At 48.6% G+C, this 23,198-nt stretch overlaps 1 protein-coding gene across 1 annotated transcript in view; it reads right to left on the bottom strand.

Annotated features, from left to right (window-relative positions):
• Positions 1–23,198, bottom strand: part of PLCG2 (phospholipase C gamma 2) — a 149,615-nt gene that overhangs the window by 58,985 nt on the left and 67,432 nt on the right. Inside the window, exons 6-11 of the mRNA XM_058528355.1 lie at positions 19,984–20,068; positions 18,093–18,176; positions 7,880–7,923; positions 5,896–5,968; positions 2,109–2,210; positions 1,236–1,354 (exon numbers count right to left, since the gene is read on the bottom strand). Of these exons, the coding sequence (XP_058384338.1) occupies positions 1,236–1,354; positions 2,109–2,210; positions 5,896–5,968; positions 7,880–7,923; positions 18,093–18,176; positions 19,984–20,068 (507 nt within the window). The remainder of the gene's footprint in view (positions 1–1,235; positions 1,355–2,108; positions 2,211–5,895; positions 5,969–7,879; positions 7,924–18,092; positions 18,177–19,983; positions 20,069–23,198) is intronic.

The raw sequence follows: 23,198 nt of genomic DNA, 5'->3' as shown, positions 1-23,198 counted from the left end.
ACAAATTAACGACCCCTCCACGGTGGCCCACTGGGCCCTCAGTCTAAACAGCACAGAGATGGGCCACCACTCTGATATCAGGCCTCCAGGCACTGAAGAGGCATTCAACAACTAATGGTGGAATTTACTACACTATGAACTATGTCCACCAGACTGACATGAAAGTACTTCTTTTTACACACTCTCCTCCCCACCATGTCTCCCCTTTTTTAGGAGTTTAAGGTCCTTAACTATCTTCGGGGTTTGCTAGAATTCATCATTTTAAGACACAAACTCTTAAGCCAGTGGACATGGTGGGGAAGAGAGAACCAAGAAAACGATTTGTCCCTGAAAATGATTTTTACCTTCCAAAAAGCCTGGGATGAACTTAAGGGCCTTCTCTCCAACTCCTGCCTGGAATGACACTTGGGAAAGCACCAATCTATAGCTCTCTGGATGCCCAGGACCCAAGGCCTTCACCCTCTCACCTTAGAAGGCAAACTAAATACTGGAACTTGAGTGCAATATCCATTTCTCTCTTCCAGTCTATTCTCTTTTTTGCAATCAGGGTAATCTTCCAAAGATGTAAATTTGAGCATGTTGCTTTCTGGCTTAAAGGCCATCAGTGGTTCCCATTGCCCTCACTGTCACTTAAAAGATTCCACTCAAGCTGACTCTGCCAGCCTCCTCTCCTGCCACGCACTCTCTCAGATTCTACAGTCTAGTCTCAACAGCCTCTTCTCAGCTCCTCCTGCCCCTGGGCCTTTGCACATGCTGGTCCTGCGTCTGAAATTCTCCTCCTCACCTCATCACCTATTCTCCTCTCACCAACTCCTATTCATCGTTAAGATTCAAAAGAAGTCTTTTCCCCTCCAAGCACATAAGGACACTGCTGTTCGTCCTGCCCTGTTCACTGCTGTATCCCCAGTACCCAGCAAGCAGGGCAGACACTCAGTAAACATCAGTTCAATGACTAATTCCATTGCATCGCTGTGCCTACTATGCGATGCCCAAACCATGAAAACCAGCTCTGTTGATATGCTTCTTAGAGCCACAGAAAAAGGGTTATTACTGCAATGCCAACTGGGAAAGAGAGGTGTCTCACCTCTTCCAGAAGCTTTTGCATATTCTAATCTGAACAGCACGGCCCTGCACTCTACCTGCATTCCACGCGCTCTGCCAGAGCAGCACATTGGAACGCCTGCCACATTGCCCTTCATCTGCCCGGCCCATCCCAGGCTCGTGGCAACACTCACGTGTTATGGGACGAGGAGATCCAGTAATGAGACAAGGGGTTGTTCATGTCCTGCATGTCCACCACGTCATACTTCTCATCCCAGATGCTGTTCTCCCGTGAAAACAGATACGTGAGGAACTAGGAGAGTCACAAACACACAGACGCGATCATCGCGATAAGGATCAGGATGGGTGATGCCGGGTTCTTCCCGGTGTGTGCCAACACGCGAAAATGGCAGCTCTGACACATTAACTCAGCAGATGGTCTCCAGGCCTCGGGTACCCAAGTTTTCAATGCAGAAGCTCAGATTACAATAGGCTGTATCAACACACGTTTCAGTGACCTATCCAATATTTTCCTTTTTAATGCATATCCTAAAATATTTGATACTACAAGAGTATATGCTCCCCATATATAAGTTTTAAGGCATAATAATACCATGAACATTTGTGAACCCACTACCCAACTTGAGAAACAAAACATCAAGAGTATCATAACATCTAAAAGGCAGGAAATTTCATATCCCAATTCCTGACTCTTTTAAGAAAAAAAAAAAAAGAAAATCAGAAGATTGAGTGACACTGGGGTAACATTCTGCTTCCTGGGAACGACATTACACGGGACAGGAGCTCCCCATTTCTCCCTCGGTTCCACTCCCCCTGCTGCCTCATGCAGGGTCAAATGCAACCATTACCAGGACTCACAGGCTCCCCACAAACCTTTGAATTTGTGGTGCTTATAATGCGCTCCCTGGCAGCAGATGCCCTCTAGTGGCAAAAGCCAGGAACACACCCAGTCAACAGAGAAGGAAGAGAAAAATGAAAGGCTGAGATAACTCACAACCTGGAAGACAACTAGCCCTTGACTAACAGCTCACAACGAACCCACTCACCTCATCAACAAACAAGAAGGGCTCAGCAGTTTCCCTCATCGTGTCGTCAATAAACTTTGTCATCCGCTCACGGACTTTGTTCAGATCCTGAGCCCAATGCTCCTTAGAATGACAAAGAAAACAAGAAATCACCAAAAGGAGGACTGGCAGAAAAGTTATGTCAGACCACCGGGGTTACTCGCCTGGCTGACCCTGGGCCAGCCACACACCCTCTCTGTGCCTCCTTGTCCATTACATGGGAATCATAATAGCCATGCACAGAGTTTCCGTGAGAACACACAATATAAAGTAACTTCACTGTTTCCCTCCCCAAACTCTAAAACCCCAAATATTCATCAGGCAAAGGGATGAAACATGACCTACATATTCAACTTTGACTAATGCTTTCAAATATTCTGAAGCCTCTATCTGTATGCATAATAAAAGCAAATGTGCTACCAGATGTGTGTGTGGTTGGATGGGAAGGGTCAGACCAGGATGTCTGAAAGAAAGAAAAGCGTAAGGACAGATACAAATGAGGTGGTGAAGCAACGGCCGCCCCAGCTAGGTGCAAATCAGCAATGAGCCTTGCTATTGATTCTTGCAAATCTACTTGGCTGGATAGCCCATTCATTTGAATACAGCGGTGTTACAATCTTTGAATACTACAACCCCAAACTCAAATTGCAGGATACTTAATGCAAACACCTTGCCAGGCCAAGATGCCCCAAAAAGGTGGAAGCTTCCTCCTTCCTTCTCCTACACAGCTTTTGCACAAAAAGCATGGGTACTTAGCTGATATAACCAGGAACTAGATGGCAGTGAATAAGAAATCCTCTGCCTAAAGGAGTTTAAAATAGGAATATTCTGGGGGTTAAAAAAAATGTATCTACTTGGTGTGGGACATTGTGCGAGGCATCTCTAATAATGAAAATGATGACAAGAATAATGATGAAGGGAATAATAAATGGTGATGACAGTCAACGCCAGGCACGGACTGTAGGCCAGGCTCTGTGCTAAATCTCTTTCACATAGTGGCTCATTTTGAATTCACACAACCACAGGAGGAACATATTATTTTCCATGTTATATAAATGGGGAAACTGAGGCTTCACATCGTTAAATAACTTGAGCCAATGATGAGCCCGAGACCAAACCCAGGTACATCAATTCTGGGGTCTTCCTCTTAACCCCCTTCCTACAGAGTCACCCAGCCCTCCCAGGGCTGGCCTGTGGCATATTTAACCAGTTCCCTAATGGAAATTTAGATTAGTTCCAAGTTTTCATTTCTATTAAAAATGCTGCCATATTTCTTTAGGATAAGTTCCTAGGAGGGCAATTATCTAATGAAAGTATATAAACCTTTTTGCAAAGTCTTAATTTTGATTGCATATTGCCAAAGAGCTTTCTAAAAAACTTATACTAATTTGCACACTAAGTGCTGCCGTGGTTATTCCACATATGAGCATCCATCACCCCAAACAAATGTCCTAGATGGCTAGCTCTGCTTCACGCCAGCATCCCCCAGAGCGCCAAGGATACAGGACATCAAAGGTCAGCCAGACTGATGGCTCAGGGTTTCCATCCTGGATGTGCAGCTTGTCGTTCCTACGCATACACTCACACAGACGCCCACGGGCTGCCTGGGTCCTAACTCCCCACATGCGGGGAGAGAGCTCCTGCCCTTTGCTCCCAGCCCATATCCCTGATCTCCGAGGGCAGCCCAGCGGAGGGGTCAGTGGGGGGAAAGCCTGGGGTTCTCCCTGTAATAAATGAACCAGAATTAGGTGGGGAATTCTAGGATATAAGGCTACTTGTCCCCAGGAATTTAACCATTTAACTTCAATAGCTCCCCACAAAAGTGAGTCATTCCGGGCAAGGAAGAACGTGGCGAAAAAGAAAGAAGCACATGTCTCTCTCTCTCTGCTTCTCTCCACTGGCAGCACAGCACCCAGAATGCAACTGTGCCTGACAGAATTCATTCATTGTACCTGCCCTCGGGCATAGGCTCAGGCTGGGCAAATAAGCCTTCTCTCGATCACTCATATTCAACCCCCACGTGGGGAGACCGTGACACCTCAACGTCCTCAGTCACCATTTACCAGGTACCACAGGAGCCACCATCACTGCCTGGGCCTCCGTGTGGCTGGCCTCAGTGCAAAGTGTGTGTTTCTGTTCATTACTTTCTCTATAATCAACGAAATCTGAACAGGGGCTGTGTATTGATGACATTAAGAAATTAGCGTTGGGGGCCGGCCTGGTGGCACAAGCGGTTAAGTGCGCGCACTCCACTGCAGTGGCCCGGGTTTGCCGGCCTGGATCCCAGGCACACACCGACGCACTGCTTGTCAAGCCATGCTGTGGCGGCGTCACATATAAAGTGGAGGAAGATAGGCACAGATGTTAGCCCAGGGCCAGTCTTCCTCAGCAAAAGGAGGAGGATTGGCAGATGTTAGCTCAGGGTTGATCTTCCTCACCAAAAAAAAAAAAAAGAAAGAAAGAAAGAAATTACTGTTGATTGCGTAAGGTGTAATAGGAGTATTATGGTTACATTTTGTAAAAAAGAAGTTTATATCCGTAAGAGAGACACACTGAAGTATTTACAAACGAAATGGTAGATAGTCTGGGGATTACTTGAGAATTTTCCAGCAAAGAAATGAAGTAGAGGGAAGGGGAGAGAGGCACACGGGTGTGGAGATGGAGGGCAGATGAAATACAATTGGCAGGATGTTCACAATTTTTTAATCTGAGTGATGGGCACATGGTGGCTCACAATGCCCGTCTACTTTTGTGTACGTTTGAGATGTTCTGCAATACAAAGATTTCTGAGAAGTGAATGAGCTGAATATTGTTGTGAACCTAAAACTGCTCTAAAAAATAAAATCTATTAAAAACAAAAAAATTAAATAAGGATGAAAAAAAGTAAACGAGCCTCCAGCAACATAAAGAAAAAATTGAAATACACATGTGAATATGCATGTATATACATATTCATACATACACACACAGATCAATACTATCTTCTCCGATCCCCACAATTCTGAGAGGTAGGGCTCTCACGCCCACTTGAAAAGGAGGAAACTGGGGTACAAAAGGCTCAAACTACCTGCTCAAGGTCGCACAGCTAGTAAGAGGATCTCAGGTTTATCTCCCTCTAGCTCCCCAACCTTGGGTTGGGTAATTCCTTGTTGTGAGGGCTGATGTGTGCATTTTAGGACGTTGAAGAGCACCCCTGGCCTCTACCTGCTAGGTAGGTAGCGGCCCCCAGTTGTGACAACCAAAAAAGTCTCCAGACATGCCCAATGTCCTCTGGGGGGCAGAACCGCCCTGGTGGAAAACCACTGCCCAAAACTCAACTCTGCCACGGGCTCGGAGCCCGTATGCAAACACTCATGGAGACTTCCACATCTCATCTGTTTAAGGACAGCTGTGCTGGTTTATCCCCCAGAGGACCTGGCAGGCTTGTCCTCCTCGTCACATCCTCCATCAGTCAGGAGAGGCTTCCTGGGGAAGAGACTCCCGAGGTGAACCAGCAGAAGGAGCAGAAGCCAGCCAGATGAGGACACCCCACCCACAGGCCCTCACCCGCCCGCCCTGCCGTGGAGTGTTCTCATTCTTCTTCCTCAATGAGTGCCTTGAAAAGGGGCTGATATGTGGCTGTTCCCCTTCCAGAGCCTACGGCACCAAAGCAGCAGTGGACAGGGAGACCACGGTGGGCAGCCAGGTAAAGACAGGTGCCAGGTGGTGAGAGGGTGAGACACCGTCCCAGGCAGCTCCCCCCAGCTCCCCGGCCCTGCTGTTCTCTCACCTGCTGTTCATGTAAGAGAAACCGCTGGAAGTCGTGCAGGTGAACAGCAGAGGCATCCGGCCGGTCGGTGTTGCTGCCCTCGGGGAAAGGTAGGGCGTTTAGAGATGGACACACTCAACAGAGGAGCCAAGAGGGCGGCTTGCCACCCAGAGAGCCCTGCCACATCCCTCCGCGGTGCCAGGTGCCAGGCTGGCCAACAGGAAGACAAAGGTGACCGAGACGATATCCCCGACCCAGACGGATTCAGAGGGGCCCTGGTGCCAGAACCTCAGAGGGCAGGGCCCTGGAACCGGCACCTAGCCACTCCCAGGCAGTTCCTGCGCACCCAGCCCTGCGGTGGTGGGGCGTGGCCTGGGGGCAGACCAGGCAGTCAGGATACAGTGCAGTAAGGAGAGGAGGTGACAGCCCAAACCCAGACCTGGAGGGCCAGGGAGGCTTTCTAGAGGAAGACGCATCTGATGGATTCTCAGAGAATGAGGAGGGTTAGCCAGAAGGAGGTGGAAAAGGTCTCAGGCAGAGCGAACCATATATGCAAAGGCATAAAGGAAAAGAGAAGTGGGGGGCGGGGAGAACGGGGGAGTGGGGGAGGGGAGGCACGGACCCGCGCGTGCCCAGCTAAGGCTCGGGTAGGGCTGACCGTGGACAGCATTTAAGGGGAGCTGATGCAGAAGAAGTGAACAGGGCCCACATCAGAGGGTCTCCTCAGAGGCCACAGTCCAGAGCTTTCTGAGCCATCGAGAGCTCTGAGGCAGGAGTGGGGGCCGATGAAGACCCCACACCCTGGGCCGACAGGGAGAATCAGCTGAAACATCAAGAGACGGGCCACGGAGCAAGCAGAGGCCCGCTGCTGGGAGAAGTTTCCACTTGAGATGAGGAAACCCTTCACCCTGAATAAAGGGAGACTCCAGCTGGGCCAGCAGCCTGCCGACAGGCGGCCTCGTGGAGAGGATGTGCGTGGCTACCGGAAAACTGGGGCCTCTCTGGATTGGCATAATCAACCCTGGTTTCTGTGGAAAGCGCATCCTGTAGAACAGAGCTGTCCAGGGAAGTCTGTACTTTTCCCTGAGCTCTTGCGGGTGGGGTGGGGGCGGAGGTTCTTTTTACAACATAGGAGATCAAATATGCTTAAGCTTTCTCCCTTTAACTAAACATCAGCGTCCAAAAATCTACGGTTTTCATTATGAGTGTATTTCTAATCTTCTTTCCTGACCAGCCTCACGGTCTAATACCAATCTTTTCATTAAAATACTACATAAAAATCAGATTCATTTTATACAGACTTTGGAGTCCTGGGGTTTCTGGTTCAGAAAGCGACAGGAGGAAGTGTCCTAATCGATGAGGGCTGGTTCTGAAAAGCAGACCTAGGTCACCAGGCCACAAATCCTGTTCTAGGTGCTATTAACTCCATGGCAACCATTTCTCCCAGACAGACAGGATTGGGAAGCACAGAACACTTTATAAACCCTCCACTAGGGGAATCAGGAAGCACAGGAAAGGTCCTGACAAGTCCTGCCGCACTTATGTTTTAACAATAATATCATTATCACTATTTATGAGCCCTTGCCACTCACTGTGTAAAGCACTTTATACGCTTCAATTCATTTTAATTCAGTTAAACCTGCTTAACCAGGAATTTCCCAAACTCATCTGGCCACTAACATTCTTTTAATTTTTGTACAAAATCTATTAACGTCTCATGTTCTTTTCTGAAGCACGCTCTGGAAAAGGAGGTGCTGAACTGTGCAGGCTTCTCCACAGAACCTTCCAGGCCACCCTCCCAACACGCCACATACCCCACTGTTGCTGTTCATGTTTATCCATGCCACAGGCTCGGGATGGCCAACCCCCCAATAAGGGGACCCTGTCCCTGTGGAGATCAGCGGCCATCCTCCCAGAGGCCAGCTGGCCGGGCTAGGAGGACCCACGAGGCAGCACGCCCCACACAGCTGCCCTGAATAACAATAACCCAGAAGAGATGCCTCACCCCAAGATGAACACAGAGGAATCCTTTTTGAATTCGTCAAGAATCTGAAATAGAAAACAGAAAGAAAACACACACAGAATAAGAACATGAGACAAGTCAAGACACAATGAGAATGGACAGATATTTTTTTTTTGGTTAAAAAATTATCATTGTAATTTGTGTGACTTGTAAATATTCAAATATAACTGAAACTTATGAAGCAGAGGATGGAAGTCTTCCTCACCCATTCCATAGTCTTATTCCTAAGAAGTACCCATTCTTAATAATTTGGTAGGTTTCCTTATAGAATTTGTTTTATGGATATTTGTTTAATTATATCTTATCATGTTATATTACATCCATGTCTCCCAACCTTTTGCTGTTGTTTCAAGCTTTACCTATTATTCTGCACACTTAAACAGTCTTGCCTCACTACTTTGAAAACCCACATTGTATTCCGTAATATGTATGTCATCGATTTTCTGCAATTATATGCAGTGTTATAAAGGATGTCCTTGTATACGCATCTTTGCCCACTTGTGCAGTATTTCCACTGGGTTGATTTCTAGACAGGAAAGTGCCTCGATGTGGGGTGTGCACGTTAACTTTCACAAATTTGCCAAATTGCTCTCAAAACAGTTTCCCGACTGGCACCCCCACCAGAGAATACACCAACTTTCCTACACCCTCACAGCCACATTTCAAATCCTTAATATTTCAGTGAGCTAATTTCTAATCTTTGAATTCAAGAGGAAGAAAGAAATATTGGTCAGTTTGGTCCTGCTCCTCATGGCCTGCTGAGGTTCCCACTTCTGGTATGACGATAGGGAGCTCCTCCACCAGGGAGGGCCTGGTGCATCCCTCCTCCCACCTTCCACTCACACCAACTCACTGGTGAGCATTTTACACACGCACGCTCACCCACGTACACACATGCACACACCACACACATGCACGTGCACGCACACACCACACACGCACACACCACACGCACGCACGTGCATGCACACATCCACACACCACACACACATGCACAGGCATGCACACACCACACACATGCAGGCACACACCACATACGCACGTGCATGCACACACCACACACACGCACGTGCATGCACACACCACACACACGCACGTGCATGCACACATCCACACACGCACGTGCATGCACACATCACACACACGCACGTGCATGCACACACCACACACACGCACGTGCATGCACACATCCACACACCACACACACACGCACACCCATACCATGTCCATTTCTGGTGAGGTAGCATTACTTTAATGATCTTGAATGAGACTGTGATTGGATAAGCGTTTGAATAATTCAGGACACAAATGGAAACTGCGGGCACGAATGCAGCCACCGGCACGTCATAAACGCTAACGACAGAGAAGGACTCCTGCTCTAGACTCCCCGGTCCTCTCGCCAAACTGCTTGGCGTCCAGGATGACATGCGGAGAATCAATGTTCTAGAAAGGGTATCCACAGGCCCCTGGGAAGCATCAGGAGTTCTGTGGAAGTCTGTGCATGTACCTATTTTTTTTTCTGGGAAGATGATCCATAGCTTTAATCAGCATCTCAGAGAAGTAGGTCACCCAAAAAAGGTTAAGAGCCACTCTTTTAGAAAAACTCAGAGGTACTTCCTTCCATTTATGTGCAACTTACAGCACAGCTATTTCTTTATTTAAAAAAGAAACAAAGGGGGGATTTTAGGCAATGTGTGCTGTTTGTTATTTAGACACATCTGGTGCTTAAAGTCTGGGAGGCCAGACCCCTTCCAAACCCAAAGCCTGAGGCTGGTCCTTGCATCTGGAGACAGCCCAGCATGTGACCCACCCTCAATTATCCGCCCTACGCGGTCCCTGAAGCGAGCCCATTCCTTTCCGTTCCTTCAGTGAAGCACAGAGAAAGTTCCACCCCATTTGCCACGCGGAGAGCTGGGACGAAAGAGGGGCCCCAAGCGCAGAGACACTTCCAGAGCCAGAAAAGATGAGGAGCAACACCCGGCTTCTCCTCTGGCCCCAATCTCCCTAAGGTCACCCCATCTGCTGAACCCATCGGAAGCCCATTGGCAGAAGCACCTGGGAATGTGTGTGCAGGAATCGGCCCCCGGGGTGCGGGGCACGGCAGGGAATGGATTGAAAGCAAAGAGGCGAATATCACCAGCCCGGTGCACACCACTCAGGCAGCGCAAGCGGATTCAAACCCGATTCTCTCAGAATTCAAAGGCCAAGCTGCCTGAGAACACATCAGAACATTGGCCAAATGCAATGGGGGGTCATGGGGAATGGAGGAGAGGAGACAACTCCCAGGCTCATCCAACAGGGTAGCCAGTTACGGATCCACCACAACAGAAACTTGCAGGGGGGGTGGCGCATCACAGGACCTCTTCTGGACTTCCAGCGCGAGACACCAGCTAGACGTGCATTTGGAAAAGGCAAGTTGATAGTTAAACAGGAGAGAGGCATTCAGGGGAGAGGTGGGGGCTGGAGATGTGTTTCTGGGAGGAATCAGCATAAAGATGGTATCTGAGGCCGGGGGGCTGGATATGATCATACAGGAGTCAGCAGATAAAGGCAGGAGCTCTGTGGACTGAGATCTGGGATGGAGGTATATGAAAAATGGCAGCGTGAGGGAACAGCGTGGGGGGTCTTTTCCCGAAACAGCTGGGAGGCCACTCCGGGGGGCACAGCAGGCACCAGGAATTTGCCCCTCTGGTGTCAGCACGACTGCAGAGAAAGCCGGGCCTCACCCTCTCTGGCCACACTTGAGGACACGGTTGGTGTGTGTGAGCAGTGGGCTGGCGGGCACTGGGATGGTCCCCCACTAGGTCCACCCAAGACTCCCCAGGACAGGTGGGTGGCTGGGGAGAGGGCACTCAGGGGCTCCCTCTGGCAGTGACTATTTTAACAACCGGGATCAGTACGTGCCAGCTAAGCACTGGCCCTGCCTGGGACACACCAACCTTTAGATGCCAAGAAACTGAAGGAGACCCAACCAAAGACGCTGTGAGAGGATGGACAACAGTGAGCTAAGAGAAGAACGAAGACAGCGAAGCATCCAAAAGCCAAGCGACAAAATCAAAGAGACAGTGACTAACCGTGACCCCTGCCACTGAGCAGTCAAGATAAAGGCCAGAGGACAGACTACTGGATTTATCAACATGGAGGTCACTGGTGAGGTGACAAGATAAACTGCTGTGGGGTGGCAGGCACAGAAACATGATTGGAATGGGCTCTAGAGACAGAGGGACGGAAGTAGAGACAGCGGTGTAGACGGCGCTCCTAGAGCAGGTCACTCTACAGTGGGCAGAGAAATGGGGCAGCAGCTAGAAGGGGGCGATGTGTCAAGGAGGACATTCTATAGATGGAAGAAGCTACAGCCCATGTTATGGGTAGAGTTGTGTCCCCCAAAAGATATATCCAAGTCCTAACTCCCACCCCTCCCCCACACCACCACCTGGGAACGTGACCTTATCTGGAAACAGGGTCTTGCAGACGCAATCAAGTTAAGGTAAGGTCAGACTAGATTAGCGTGGGCCCTAATGAAATGACTGAGTCCTTACAAAGAGAGGGAGATCTGGAGACAGACACACATGGGGAGAAAGCGGCCAAGTGATGATGGAGGCGGAGATGGGAGCAATGCATCTATGAGGCAAGGAGCACCCCAGATCGCCAGCTCCAGAGGCTGGGAGAGAGGCAAGGAACAGACTCTCCCCTAGAGACTTCAAAGGGAGTGTGGCTCTGCCAACACCCTGATTTCAGACTTTGAACCCCCAGAACTGTGAGAGAATAAACTTCTGTTCTTGTAAGCCACTTAGTTGTGGTACTTTGTCATGGCAGCCCTGGGGAAATGAATAGGGCATGTTTGCGAGCCGGTGCAGGGCACCACGACTTCGGTTACTCCTCACACCAATCCTATTAGGAAGGCACCAAAATAAACCCCATTTCAGAAACAAGAAACAGGCTCAGAGCAGACAAGTGCTTTTCCAAGATAACACACCTAGCAAGTCAAGGGGCCAGAATTTTAACCCAGGTCCACCTGGTAAATCTCCACTGCCCCACACAGCATGAGCAAATGTACATGAAATAAATAATGACATCCTAGCAAGGAGAGAAAAATATTCTAGATGCTACAGGCACACAATGAAGGCAGTAATTAATTTATTTCAGCATCACTGTTGAGGGTTACGGGGTCAAATTCTACTAAACCAGGGCGTTCATCTCTGTGGGACTCTGGGCAACATCCTTGACCCCTTCGGCCTCAGCAAAGGATCAATGAGTTCAGGGGCCATGTCTGTCTTGTTAACCACTGTGCCTTCTCAGGTCACTCCAAAATTTATTAAATGAATGACTAAAATAATGGATACATTAATTTTCTCTGGGGAAAATCAAAAGGCTACAGGGAAAAGTCACCTATAACTTTTTAGTCCCCAGGAGAAGAGGCAGTTACCACCTAGGGAGAGGACGGCAGAAGCAACAGCCCAGAGGTGCCGAGCTCCACCTGGGGTCAGGAAACTGAGTGTTCCACGTGGCTGTAACTCGTCTTACACAGTCTCCGCACTTAGCAGGTCATGTGAGCCATTTGGTTCCAGGAGGCCAAGGGGAAAATCGCAGTGAGAGAAAAGCTGACCAGAGATTATTCACCACCAACTGCTGCACTACAGCAGCTTCTCTCCCCCAGCTGCTGATTAGAATAATCTGCGATAGTCCCAGGAATCCTCCACCAAAATATCATTACAGAATGTCAATCACTCACTTCCCACACGCTCGCACCTGTGTAACATCTGGAAGAACAAACATTAAACTCCTTACGGAATGTATAATCACAGATATAATCATGGGTAGATTTGCAGGCATTTTAATTTTCTTTTTATTTATATCACTTCCTACTTCTATGGAATGAAGATGCAATACTGTGCTGATAATAAAATTTATTCAAACATCAGAAATGAATTTTGTTATCAAGTGGTCTGGTCTTCTGTGTCAAGACAGTGAGATATCAAAGGACACTCTGGGAAACCCACTGATTTTCACCAAGTTGGTTTTTTTGAAACAGGACAGTGACAGGAGCACCAGAGACCAGCTGCCCTCACTTCCTGCCGGGGAGATTCTGCCTCGTGGAAACACATGCTGACGACAGTAGTCAATACCACGGTCTGAGGGCGAACTGTGTGCCAGACACTCCGCTGGGTGATTGATATCTATGAGCTCCTTTAACCCTCTCAATAAGTACCGAGGATGGGTACTGTCACCCCCATATGACAGACAAGACTGAGGGTCAGGAAATTTAATACCACTCTTAGCTAAAAGTAATGCTAAAGGAAGATTAGTGCCAGCTTAAAAAATCTCAGAGCAGAGTTGTTTTCTATTTTAACAGGCAAACGAGTGGTGGAAAACATCTACGTTCTGACTCCAGGGGGATAGTAACAGGATGGCGGAGGGCGTGTGTATTGATGCTTTCTGGCACCTCGCGGGGTTGGGAAGGCATTTGTTCTCCGAATTGCACCAGATATCATTTGCAAACTGATTATTGATTCCTTGTGAGCTGCTGGAGAGCAACTCTGAAACTTGGGTTCACAGGAACCCGTGGTGGACAGACTTTTAAGATGGCCCCAGGATCTCCACCTCCTGGTATTCACACCCTCGCATTATCCCTGTAACTTGCGAAAGTGATGGGATGTACACGATTATGCGTATGTGATTACATAAGGATGTTATATCCAATTTAGGCACCTGTCTCACTGGCTTTGAGGAAGCACATAGCCATATAGGGGAGCCCCAGATATCGAGGAGCTGCGGGCGGTCCCCAGCCAGCAAGAAGCTGAAGCCCTCAGTCCTACAACTGCAAGGAACTGAATGCTGCCACAATCACAGGAGCATGGAAGCACATCTTTTCCCATTCGGGCCCAAGATGAGATCACAGCCCCAGTGGAAATCTTAAATGCAGCTTGTGAGACCCCAAAGCAGAGAATCCAGCTACGGCCTGGATGCCTGAGCCCCAGACACTGCAAAACAAATGTGCATCGTGCTAACACTGCCATGCAGCAATACACAACAAATGCAGGACCCTAACACATTCCCGGAGCAATCTACTAGACGGCACCAAGAACAGATCACACGAAACAGCAGAGGGCAAACACACGGATGAATAAACGGGAACCCAACCGCCTCATCCCACAGGGGCAAAACTCAAGTCCCGGACCGAGAGCAAGACTGAAATTAGTCAGCCACCCTCGCTCGTAATCAGGGCCTGTAAACGCCTGACCCCCAGCCTCCACTAACCAACGGGGACTTCACAGGTTTGGTGGGGAGGTGGCAAAGTGGCAGTTACGAAGCTGGGTTTTAGGTTAAAATATTTAAGGGAGAAATAATAAATGTCTTAGGTTTGCTTTGAAATCATATGAGAAGAGGGAAGCGGGTAAGCGCACAGATGAAATAAGATGGCCACGAGCTGAGCATTGCTGAGCCTGGCTGATGGGTCCATGGGAAGTTGTTATACTATTATTTCTGCTTGTACATGTTTGAAATTTCCCTTAACACAAAAGTTTAAAAAATTAAAAAGAAGCATCAGTTGCTGGGCCCTCCAGCTGGACAAAGGGGAACTGAAATCCTAGCTCTGCAGTTTACTAGCCACATGATCTCCAGCAAGTAACCTCTCTGAGCCTCAGTTTCTTCATCCATAAAATGGAAATTAAAAACAGTATCTCTCTCACAGAGCCGTAATTAAACATATGTAAAACACTTGGCACAGTGCCCAGCATATAGTGCACAATTAGGAAATGTTAGCTGTGATCTTTACTCATGATATGGTTATTACAGGGGGACACATATGGAATTGAATTTCTTATTTTCCTGCTGCTGCCAAACTTCTGGAAGCTTTGAGGCTTGAGAACAGCAACACAAGCAAGTGGTTAGACACAGGAGGAACTGGCAACCTCAAGCTGGAAACCTACAGCTACTGATGAGCAGGAACCCACTCCTTGGATTTAGGTCTGGGGGTCATCAATCACCATAAACAGTCCCATCTCCCCAAGGAGCCTGAGAAATCCAACCGAGCCCCTAAAAGCACACAGCTAATGCTTTCTCTGCCCTGTACTGCCAGGGAGGAGCTCAGAAGTAAATTACACACTAACAGGGGAGGGGCATTTACCTACACAAGAGCAATGAGGTTTCTCAAGGTGGCCAGTAACTATCCACAGAGCTTGGGGCTTGTTATTCAAATTCCAAGTCACTGGATTAAAACACGCAGTGGCCAGCCCTGTGGCGTCGTGGTTAAGTTCGTGCGCTCCACTGGGCAGCCCAGGGTTCATAGGTTCGGGTCCCAGGCGTGGGCATATGCACCACTTATCAAGCCATGCTGTGGCAGCGTCCCATATGAAGTAGAGGAAGATGGGCACGGATGTTAGCCCAGGGCCAGTCTTCCTCAGCAAAAAGGAGGAGGATTGGCAACAGATGTTATCTCAGGGCTAATCTTCCTCACCAAAAAAAAAAAATACACAGTGGCCAAACCGGACAGTCATACCCTCCAATGAGGGAGATCCGAGGTTGCTGACCCAGAAAGTCTTTGGGGCTGAGGAGGCAACATAAATTAGTAGAGAGAGCTGCGTGGGGAGTGGGGCTGGGACAAACCAGAGAATGCATGCTTCCTTCCTACTCAGAAGTCGCCAAGGGGAACTCAAGACCCATTTATAGACAGATCTCAATTTTTTTCAAGAGAAGCCAAAAATCTGGATCTGAATATAAAATCTCCCAAGTTTTAAGTGTAGGCAATTCATTTAAAAAATATTTAAACCATGAGACAGGCCAAGTACAACCGACTACAGGTTGAATGTGGCATTCTGGCCACCAGGGGCAATCTCTGGTCCAGACGAGTTTCTCCCCACCTAGGTTCCACACTGGGCACGCAACCTAGGGGGCTCGGGGATTCTGCAGAAATCTGACTGAGATTTCTTTCTCTCCCTTCTCCCTTACAAACACACACATATTAGCTTTAAAAAGAACCATAACAAAAAGTGCAGGTTGAAATACGTCTCGCGTGGAATTTTATCACAGTGGAGCTCACCAAAGGGTTACCCTGTGCTGGCAGGTGAAATAACTTTTGTGCAAAATTTATTCTCCAGCTTTGCCTGCCATCTGTCTGATGAGACAGCATCCCGAAATTGCAAAACAAATGATCATAAAAACTGTTACTTGCAACTACTTATCTTGGGCGAATCAAGCTTTTCTCAATCCTGGTCAACTGCATAAGGCATTTTTCTGGATTTCATATGTACACTGTCATCAAAACATTTTCATTGTTCTCAGGACTAACTATAAATAAAAGTTACAGATTTTTAACCTAAAAAGTGTTTTGATCATCTCTTACGCAGCAGAGTTTTTTTGTTAAGGTTTCATAAAAAAAGGAGGAGGGGATTTACATAGTTTCTGAAGTTTTATAACCAATGACTTGATTTAATATCTTCATTTTATAGAGGAGGCTAAGTGAGGGGGGAAAGATGGCTTTCCCCAAAATCACTTGGTCAGTCAGAGGTCAAGTTTGGGCTGAAATCCAGGGCTTTCAACTCCCAAAGCCTACATCTTTCTACTCTGTGTGGCAAACCAAGAGCTAATGATTACATATGTGAAAAAGTGATCACACTACAATTGAATTTTTTACTCTATAAAATAATGTATTTTTCCCCAATCTAGACAGACAGGAAATGCCTCTCCCATTTCTCTACCTCGGATACATCCAAAATCCCATGGCCAGTGGTCACCTACCAAGAGGCCTCACCCTTTGGCTAACCTGCAGGTCTGCATGCAAAAGGCAATTAATAATTGTCTTCTAGCGATTTTCATGCTCGTCACTTAAAAATACCCACACTCTCGACCCCCGATCCCTCGTTCAGTCCTCCCCAGAGCCCAGTGGGGCAGGAATCATCACCCCCATTGCACAGATGAGAAGAGTGAGGCTGGGAGTGGTCAGTGGCTGGCCCATGATCACACAGCTAGTTGGAGAAACCAGATCCACCTGACTCCAAGCCCCATGTACCCTGGGCTCCCTTGCAGCTCTGCTCTGGACGCACCTTTGCTGCCTGCAAAGCCCTTTTCCAACAGTCACAACAGCGGCTCCTGTTTGTAGAGTGCGTGCCACCCACCGGGCACCGTGCTCCACGCACTGCACTGAATGCCCCACTTTTTACGCTTTATGTTTTATGGGACTTTTTTTATTGCAAACTTTATGTGCTACTTGGAACAACTCAAAGAAAACTGAGGTGTGCAAAGGAAAATTTAATTATCTCTCCTACACACCTTCTCAAACCCCTCCAGGACACACACACACACAATCAACAGTAAATGTGAGGTGTGTATTCCTCCATACTTTCTCCTTGTTCATAAAAACACATGCAAACATATACAGGAGGATTATGGTATGCTCGTCGGTCAGTTGGTTTGTTTTACAGAAAATCAGACCTAGCTCCTTGCATGATTCTGCTGCTGGATTTCCTCACAATATACCATGAACATCCCTCCAGATCGAAAGAAACACAACAGACTCAGGCCTCTTTATCAGCTACATAAATGTTGTGCAGTATGGATGGGCCATAATTGACTACTCCTCTACTGAGAGGCATTCAGATGGCTCCCAGGTATGTTGCCAGCCTAATTCAGGCTGCCATAAACAATCTGGTAGTACATTCTCAGGTCCCAGTGCTTTCATTTCTCTAAAACATAGTCCCCAAAATGCCACTGCCAGGTCAAAATGTATGCATATTTTAATTTAAGTTTAAAATAACATATTATCTTCATCAAAAACTATGTTCTCACAAAAAAATGAATGAAAGTATAAAGAGAAGGAAGGCACATCATCTCTCAACCCAGAGATGGTTACTATTAACAATCTGATAAATTTCCTTCCAGAATGAGATAACACAGAAGAGTCCATTGACTTTTTTCACTTTAACAAACGCAGATGAAATTCCAACCAGACTAACGGCCATTCACATTCCCACCAAGAAGGTGTGCGAGCACCCTGTCCCCACGTGTTCCCCAAAATCACGTTTAAAAACATCTGCCAATCTAACGGATGAAAATGGTATGTCACTGCCATTCCCACTCTGTATTTCCTGACTAGGAAGGAGATTGAGCCCTTCTCGTGGGTTTCTTAGGAACATGCTGGACTCTGAAACACAGGGGAAACAAAAACATCATTTGATCATTTGCTCAAGAATCATCTTACCGACTTTTGCTGTTCAAACATAAGTTTTTTATAGAAGAGATGGAACTGTTCAAAGCTGAGTTCATCTTTGTGCGCGCCTATTTCCTGTAAATATAAAAAAAAGTGACCACACGATTTTTGGTGTCCACCACAAGCACGCCTCCTCCCAGTCTACAGAAACAGAACGGCTTTTCTACAACATTGGCTAAAATCAAACTCGCATTCCTCTGGACCCAAAGCGTCCACAAGTTTCCTAATTTATCTGCCTGAATAACATACACACCACGGACCCCAACAAGTAGGACCTTTCCCTTGAGCCCCAAAACGGAAGAGTCTCAGCCAGAATTCCAAAAGCTATAATGCAGAACTCTTCCTTTTTGGGGCAGAAGACACTTTCAAATCCAGACATATTTATAGGGTATGTACATATAGGTCATGTTTAAAAGCATAGGAAAACTAACCAAGACTTTCAAGTTAGAAAGAGTTCAACTCCAGGCAAGGTTTGTCCCCTGAATTGCTTAATGGCTTTGGGGAATTTACTTGACACTTTCAGACCCTCAGTTTCTTCATCTGTAAAATGGGGGAACCGCCACTACCCTCCTAGGACTTCCCTTAAACCAAACCAGGTAATGTCTACGTAACACCTGCTCAGTAAAGGTTCCATAAAGAACAAAACGGTGATCAATGGTAAATGCTTCTCCCATCCCTCTCCTCTCTTCTTAAATCCCCACCTTTCTCTGCGCTTGCCTTCTTGGATTAGTTGGAATGTTGGGGGCAGGTCAAAAGATGGCTTCATAAGCCAGAAAAATGGGTTAACTCTTCCAGAAGCTCATTGGTACAAAAATGAATAAGCTTTTTTCAGCTGAGGAATTGTATAACTCAGTCTGCCGTTGATATGACCACATAAGTCCTCCAACTCCAACTGGGGCTGTTGAGATGGAGTGCTTTTGGGTTCTTTGACAAGAGTCAGTATCCCTCTGAGGGCCAGAAAGGGTGGACTGTACAACATCTCCATCCTTGCACTGTTCTGAAAAGCCCCACCTGACCTACTCTATCCCATCACTCATGAAGTGGCTTTACCTGACTCAGATCTACCAACAGCTTAATTATACAAGAACATAAATTAAATGATGGGTGGAAAGAGGAATGGATGGAGGGATGGGTGGGTAGATGGAGGGGTGGGTAGATAGAGGGATAGGTGGATGGAGGGATGGGTGGGTAGATGGAGGGGTGGGTGGATAGAGGGATGGGTGGATGGAGGGGTGGGTGGGTAGATGGAGGGGTGGGTGGATAGAGGGAGGGGTGGGTAGATGGAGGGGTGGGTGGATAGAGGGGTGGGTGGATGGAGGGATGGGTGGGTAGATGGAGGGGTGGGTGGATAGAGGGATGGGTGGGTGGATAGAGGGATGGGTGGATGGAGGGGTAACTGGGAGACAGACAGGTGGATGGAGGGATGGAAGGGAGGAGGGATGGATGGGAAGCAGGGGGAAGGGCAGAGAAGAGCCAACTCTGACAACTACACTACCAGGACTTGCATACAAAATGTCACGTCCCTGGCAACCTACACAAGGAATCTTTCATAATATTTTCCAAAAGAAACAGATTTGTTCATATTAGAAGGAAAATAGGCTGCTGGATGGTGAGGGAAAGGGAAGGCTGGACTGGTGGAAACGTTCCAACTCAAGCAGCTTGGTAAACATGGTCTTCCTGGATGACGTCCTCTGCTAGGATTGAGAACATGGTCCTAAGATCTTCACATGATCCCTCTGTCTGGACTAAGACAGATGAACCTAGAGGTGAAGCACTTTCTTGGGCATCATTCAATGGAGTTCAAAGGCACATAGTGGCCTCACATGAGAGGCACAAGTAGTCCTGAGTTCACAAAATCGCCAGGCTGAGCTACGAAACTTACCACAAACTTATCCTTGAGGAACTTGGCACTGCCCACTTTGAAATTGACCAGGGGCAAGATGGTCTTCAACTCTCTGAGGCTGATGCTGCAAAAGAGGAAAAGCCCAGCCCTGTCAACCTCAAGGGGTCTCAACAGTGAAGGGTTTGGCTACACCCATCAGCTCCCACCTCAGACAGCCCTCTATGAGAAGACCTGGTGAACAACTGTTTAGTGAGCACTAAGTGGGAACAACAGACCCTGGGTTCAAGATGGGAGGTGACACCCTGATGAGCAAGGCTGGTGTCCACCCTTCAGGGATGGCCATGGACAAGGGTCACATAGGAGAGTCACAGTGTGGGCAGAACATGGTGTCAGATGACCAGATAACCTTTGCAGATATGAAATATCACAGGGGTTCAAACCAAGGGGAGGTCACTGAAGGCCACAGAGGGGGAGACGAAGGAGCCAACCTCATTTGAGCACCTACTATGTGCCAGGCTACAATAATATTACCTAACCCCTCAGTACATTCAACCTCCTATACAATGTGCATTACCGACCCCCAGGGCTCAGAACAGGCAAGGGGAGGGGTTGGGAGGGAGCACTGCTCAAGGTCAAAGCTGGGCGGCAGCAGAGCCTGTGTCTGAATCCAATCCCAAAACATACAGTCATTTGACCACATCACAGAGACCATGAGTGTGCTTCACTTGGGCCAGGCAGCAAGATGCAGTTTAGGAGGAAAGAAAGGGAAAGTGCATTCCAGGCAAAAGGGATGACAGTAGCAGTAATAACAACAACAGCAATAATAATAATAACAGCTAAAATGTAAATAGCGCATATTCAATGGCAGGCATTGTTCTAGAGGATACATACATACACACACACACACACACACACACACACACGCTCATTTAAGGTTCTAACGGCCTTATGAGGTGGGTACCATTATCACCCCCACGTTCCAGGTGAAGAAACTGAGGCTCAGAGAGGTTCGGTGCTAGTACATGGGGGAGGCGGACTCCAGCACCGTCTGGTCTGGAGACTGCCTGTATCCACTGCACTGGACTACCTCTTGCGGAACGGCATGACCGGTGGGGAGGGGTGGGATTAGGGCGGTGGGTCAAGGGCACGAGATCCAGACCCTTGTGGCTACGGAGCCGAGTGTCCAGCAGAGCGAGAGAAGGTGGTCTGGGGGGCCTTGGTGTGGTCAGAGAAAACTGCTCTGTGTTCTTGGGGACGTCAGACTGGACACGGGTTGTGCGTGGCCAAGGAAGGAAGCCTGCCCAGGTGGTGCGCAGAAAACGGCCCTGTTTCCCCAACACTGTCAACTCAGCCTCTGCTGGGACATCCAGAAGGAAGCAGCACGTTACACTCAGCAGCTGCCCTGGAGATGACCAAGTGGGACTCCTGGCCGACCAAGTGTGCCCACCTCCAGCCTTCTTGCCTCTAGTCTAATGGCCTCCCTAACATCAGAGACCTTCACCTGCAAGACGCTTCCCTACCCCCCTCCACTACCAGGGCCAGCACCAAGGGTTCTTCCAGAGAGATGCTGAGAACAACAAAAGGCCTCTCGCAGGCCAGGTGGGGCTGGCAGGGCAGAGAAGCAAGCAGACTGGCTGAGACCCCGTTTGTGACCCAGGCCCTGGGGCGTCCAGGAAGAGCCTGGCCAGGGCAAGAGGAAGGGAGTGGAACGGCAGGGGCTGGGCTGCAAGATGAGGCAGGAGAGGGTCTGGCCAAGCTGGCAGCCCAGCGGGGCTCATCCAGGACCAAGGGAGAGGTCAGAGGCCCCTCGGGAACCCAGAGCTTCCAGGCAGAAACAGGGCCAAGGAACCTTCCCACATCCAGAAACAAAGAGACTGGGAGGCTAGGAGCCAGCGTAGCTGCCTGGGGGCCAGTAGAGCAAACAGAGGGCCCGGGGCATGAGAATCTGAGCAGCGGGCCATCCAAGCCCACCCACTCCAACAGTCCCACCTTACAGCGGAGCAAGTGAGCCCCGAGGTAAGGGGGCGGGCCAAAGAGCTTCTCTGGGCACCTGTGCTGGGATCTTGTCGCTCCACTGCCCTACCCACACCCCTCCCACACCCCTCCCTCTGGGCATTTGGATCTGTGCTGCACGCCTGACCCGGAGCCAGGACAGGAACACTGATTCCCCCCGCTGCTAGAGGGCAGGAAGTCAGCAGCTCCCAACCTCATCCCTCTCCCTGTCCAGGACTTGTCCTCAGATACAGAGAGTGCCCAGGCCAAGGTCACATCCGGCATCCGATGACTGGTCCGAGTGCGTGGCCCCCTGGCCTCAATTCAGGACAGCTCTGCAGGGCTGTTCCTGGAGCTGCCGGTGGGTTCAGCTGAGACCGTGGTTGTGACTGCATCTCAGCCCCACTCCTCCCGCTGCCTTCACTTCCACAGGCGCCGATGCCCCACGCACTTCCCAATGAGCTCCCTCACATGAACCCACATGGCAGATTCTGCTGCCTGAGGGCTCAACCTGTGACACTAGGTTAGGAACCAGGGCAATCCCCTCGCAGAGGGATGGTAAAAACAATCCTCCCACCACAGGCCACAAAGGGCCCCCATCTTCCGGGGCAGACACGGCAAACTGAACAATCATGACATCTTCCCTTCTCGGCCTGGCACCATCCCAGCTCCTGCAGCACTGTATCCCAGGCAGCCTTTACCCAACAGCTGAGGTTGCAGCCTCAGGAAACTTACCTGCCACCCTAAGGCTGGACCAACATCTCCACCACCCCTGGCTTCTTCTAACAATAATAACAATAATAAACATTTGTTAGTGTTTCCCATATGCCAGCACTTTTCCTGTCCAAGCACTTTTCACAAACCAACCCACTGAATCCTCACACCAACCCCAGGAGGCAGGAACTAACATCCCTCTTTGACAGATAGGAAATTAAGGCACACAGAAATTAAGTAACTTACCCAAATTCATACAACTAGTGTTAGAGCTGAGATTCAAACCTCAGCGCTGCCCAACAGAACTTTCTATGATGATGGAAATGTTCTAGAGCTGGGCTGTCCAATGCAGTGGCCACTAGCCACATGTGGCTATTGAGCACTTGAAATGTGGCTAGCTCGACCGAGGAACTGAATTTTTAATTTTATTTAATTTTATTAACTTAGATTTAGTGGCCACCATATGGACAGTGCAGCACCAGAAGCTTGCTTGCTTCTCTCAGTAGGGTCCCTGCACCAGAGGCATCAACACCAGCTGGGAATTTGTT

Source organism: Diceros bicornis, chromosome 32 (genome assembly GCF_020826845.1).
Source record: "Diceros bicornis minor isolate mBicDic1 chromosome 32, mDicBic1.mat.cur, whole genome shotgun sequence".
Taxonomy (NCBI): Eukaryota; Metazoa; Chordata; class Mammalia; order Perissodactyla; family Rhinocerotidae; genus Diceros; species Diceros bicornis.
The sequence above is the reverse complement of the archived record's forward strand: the minus strand, read 5'-3'. Positions and strand labels throughout refer to the sequence as shown.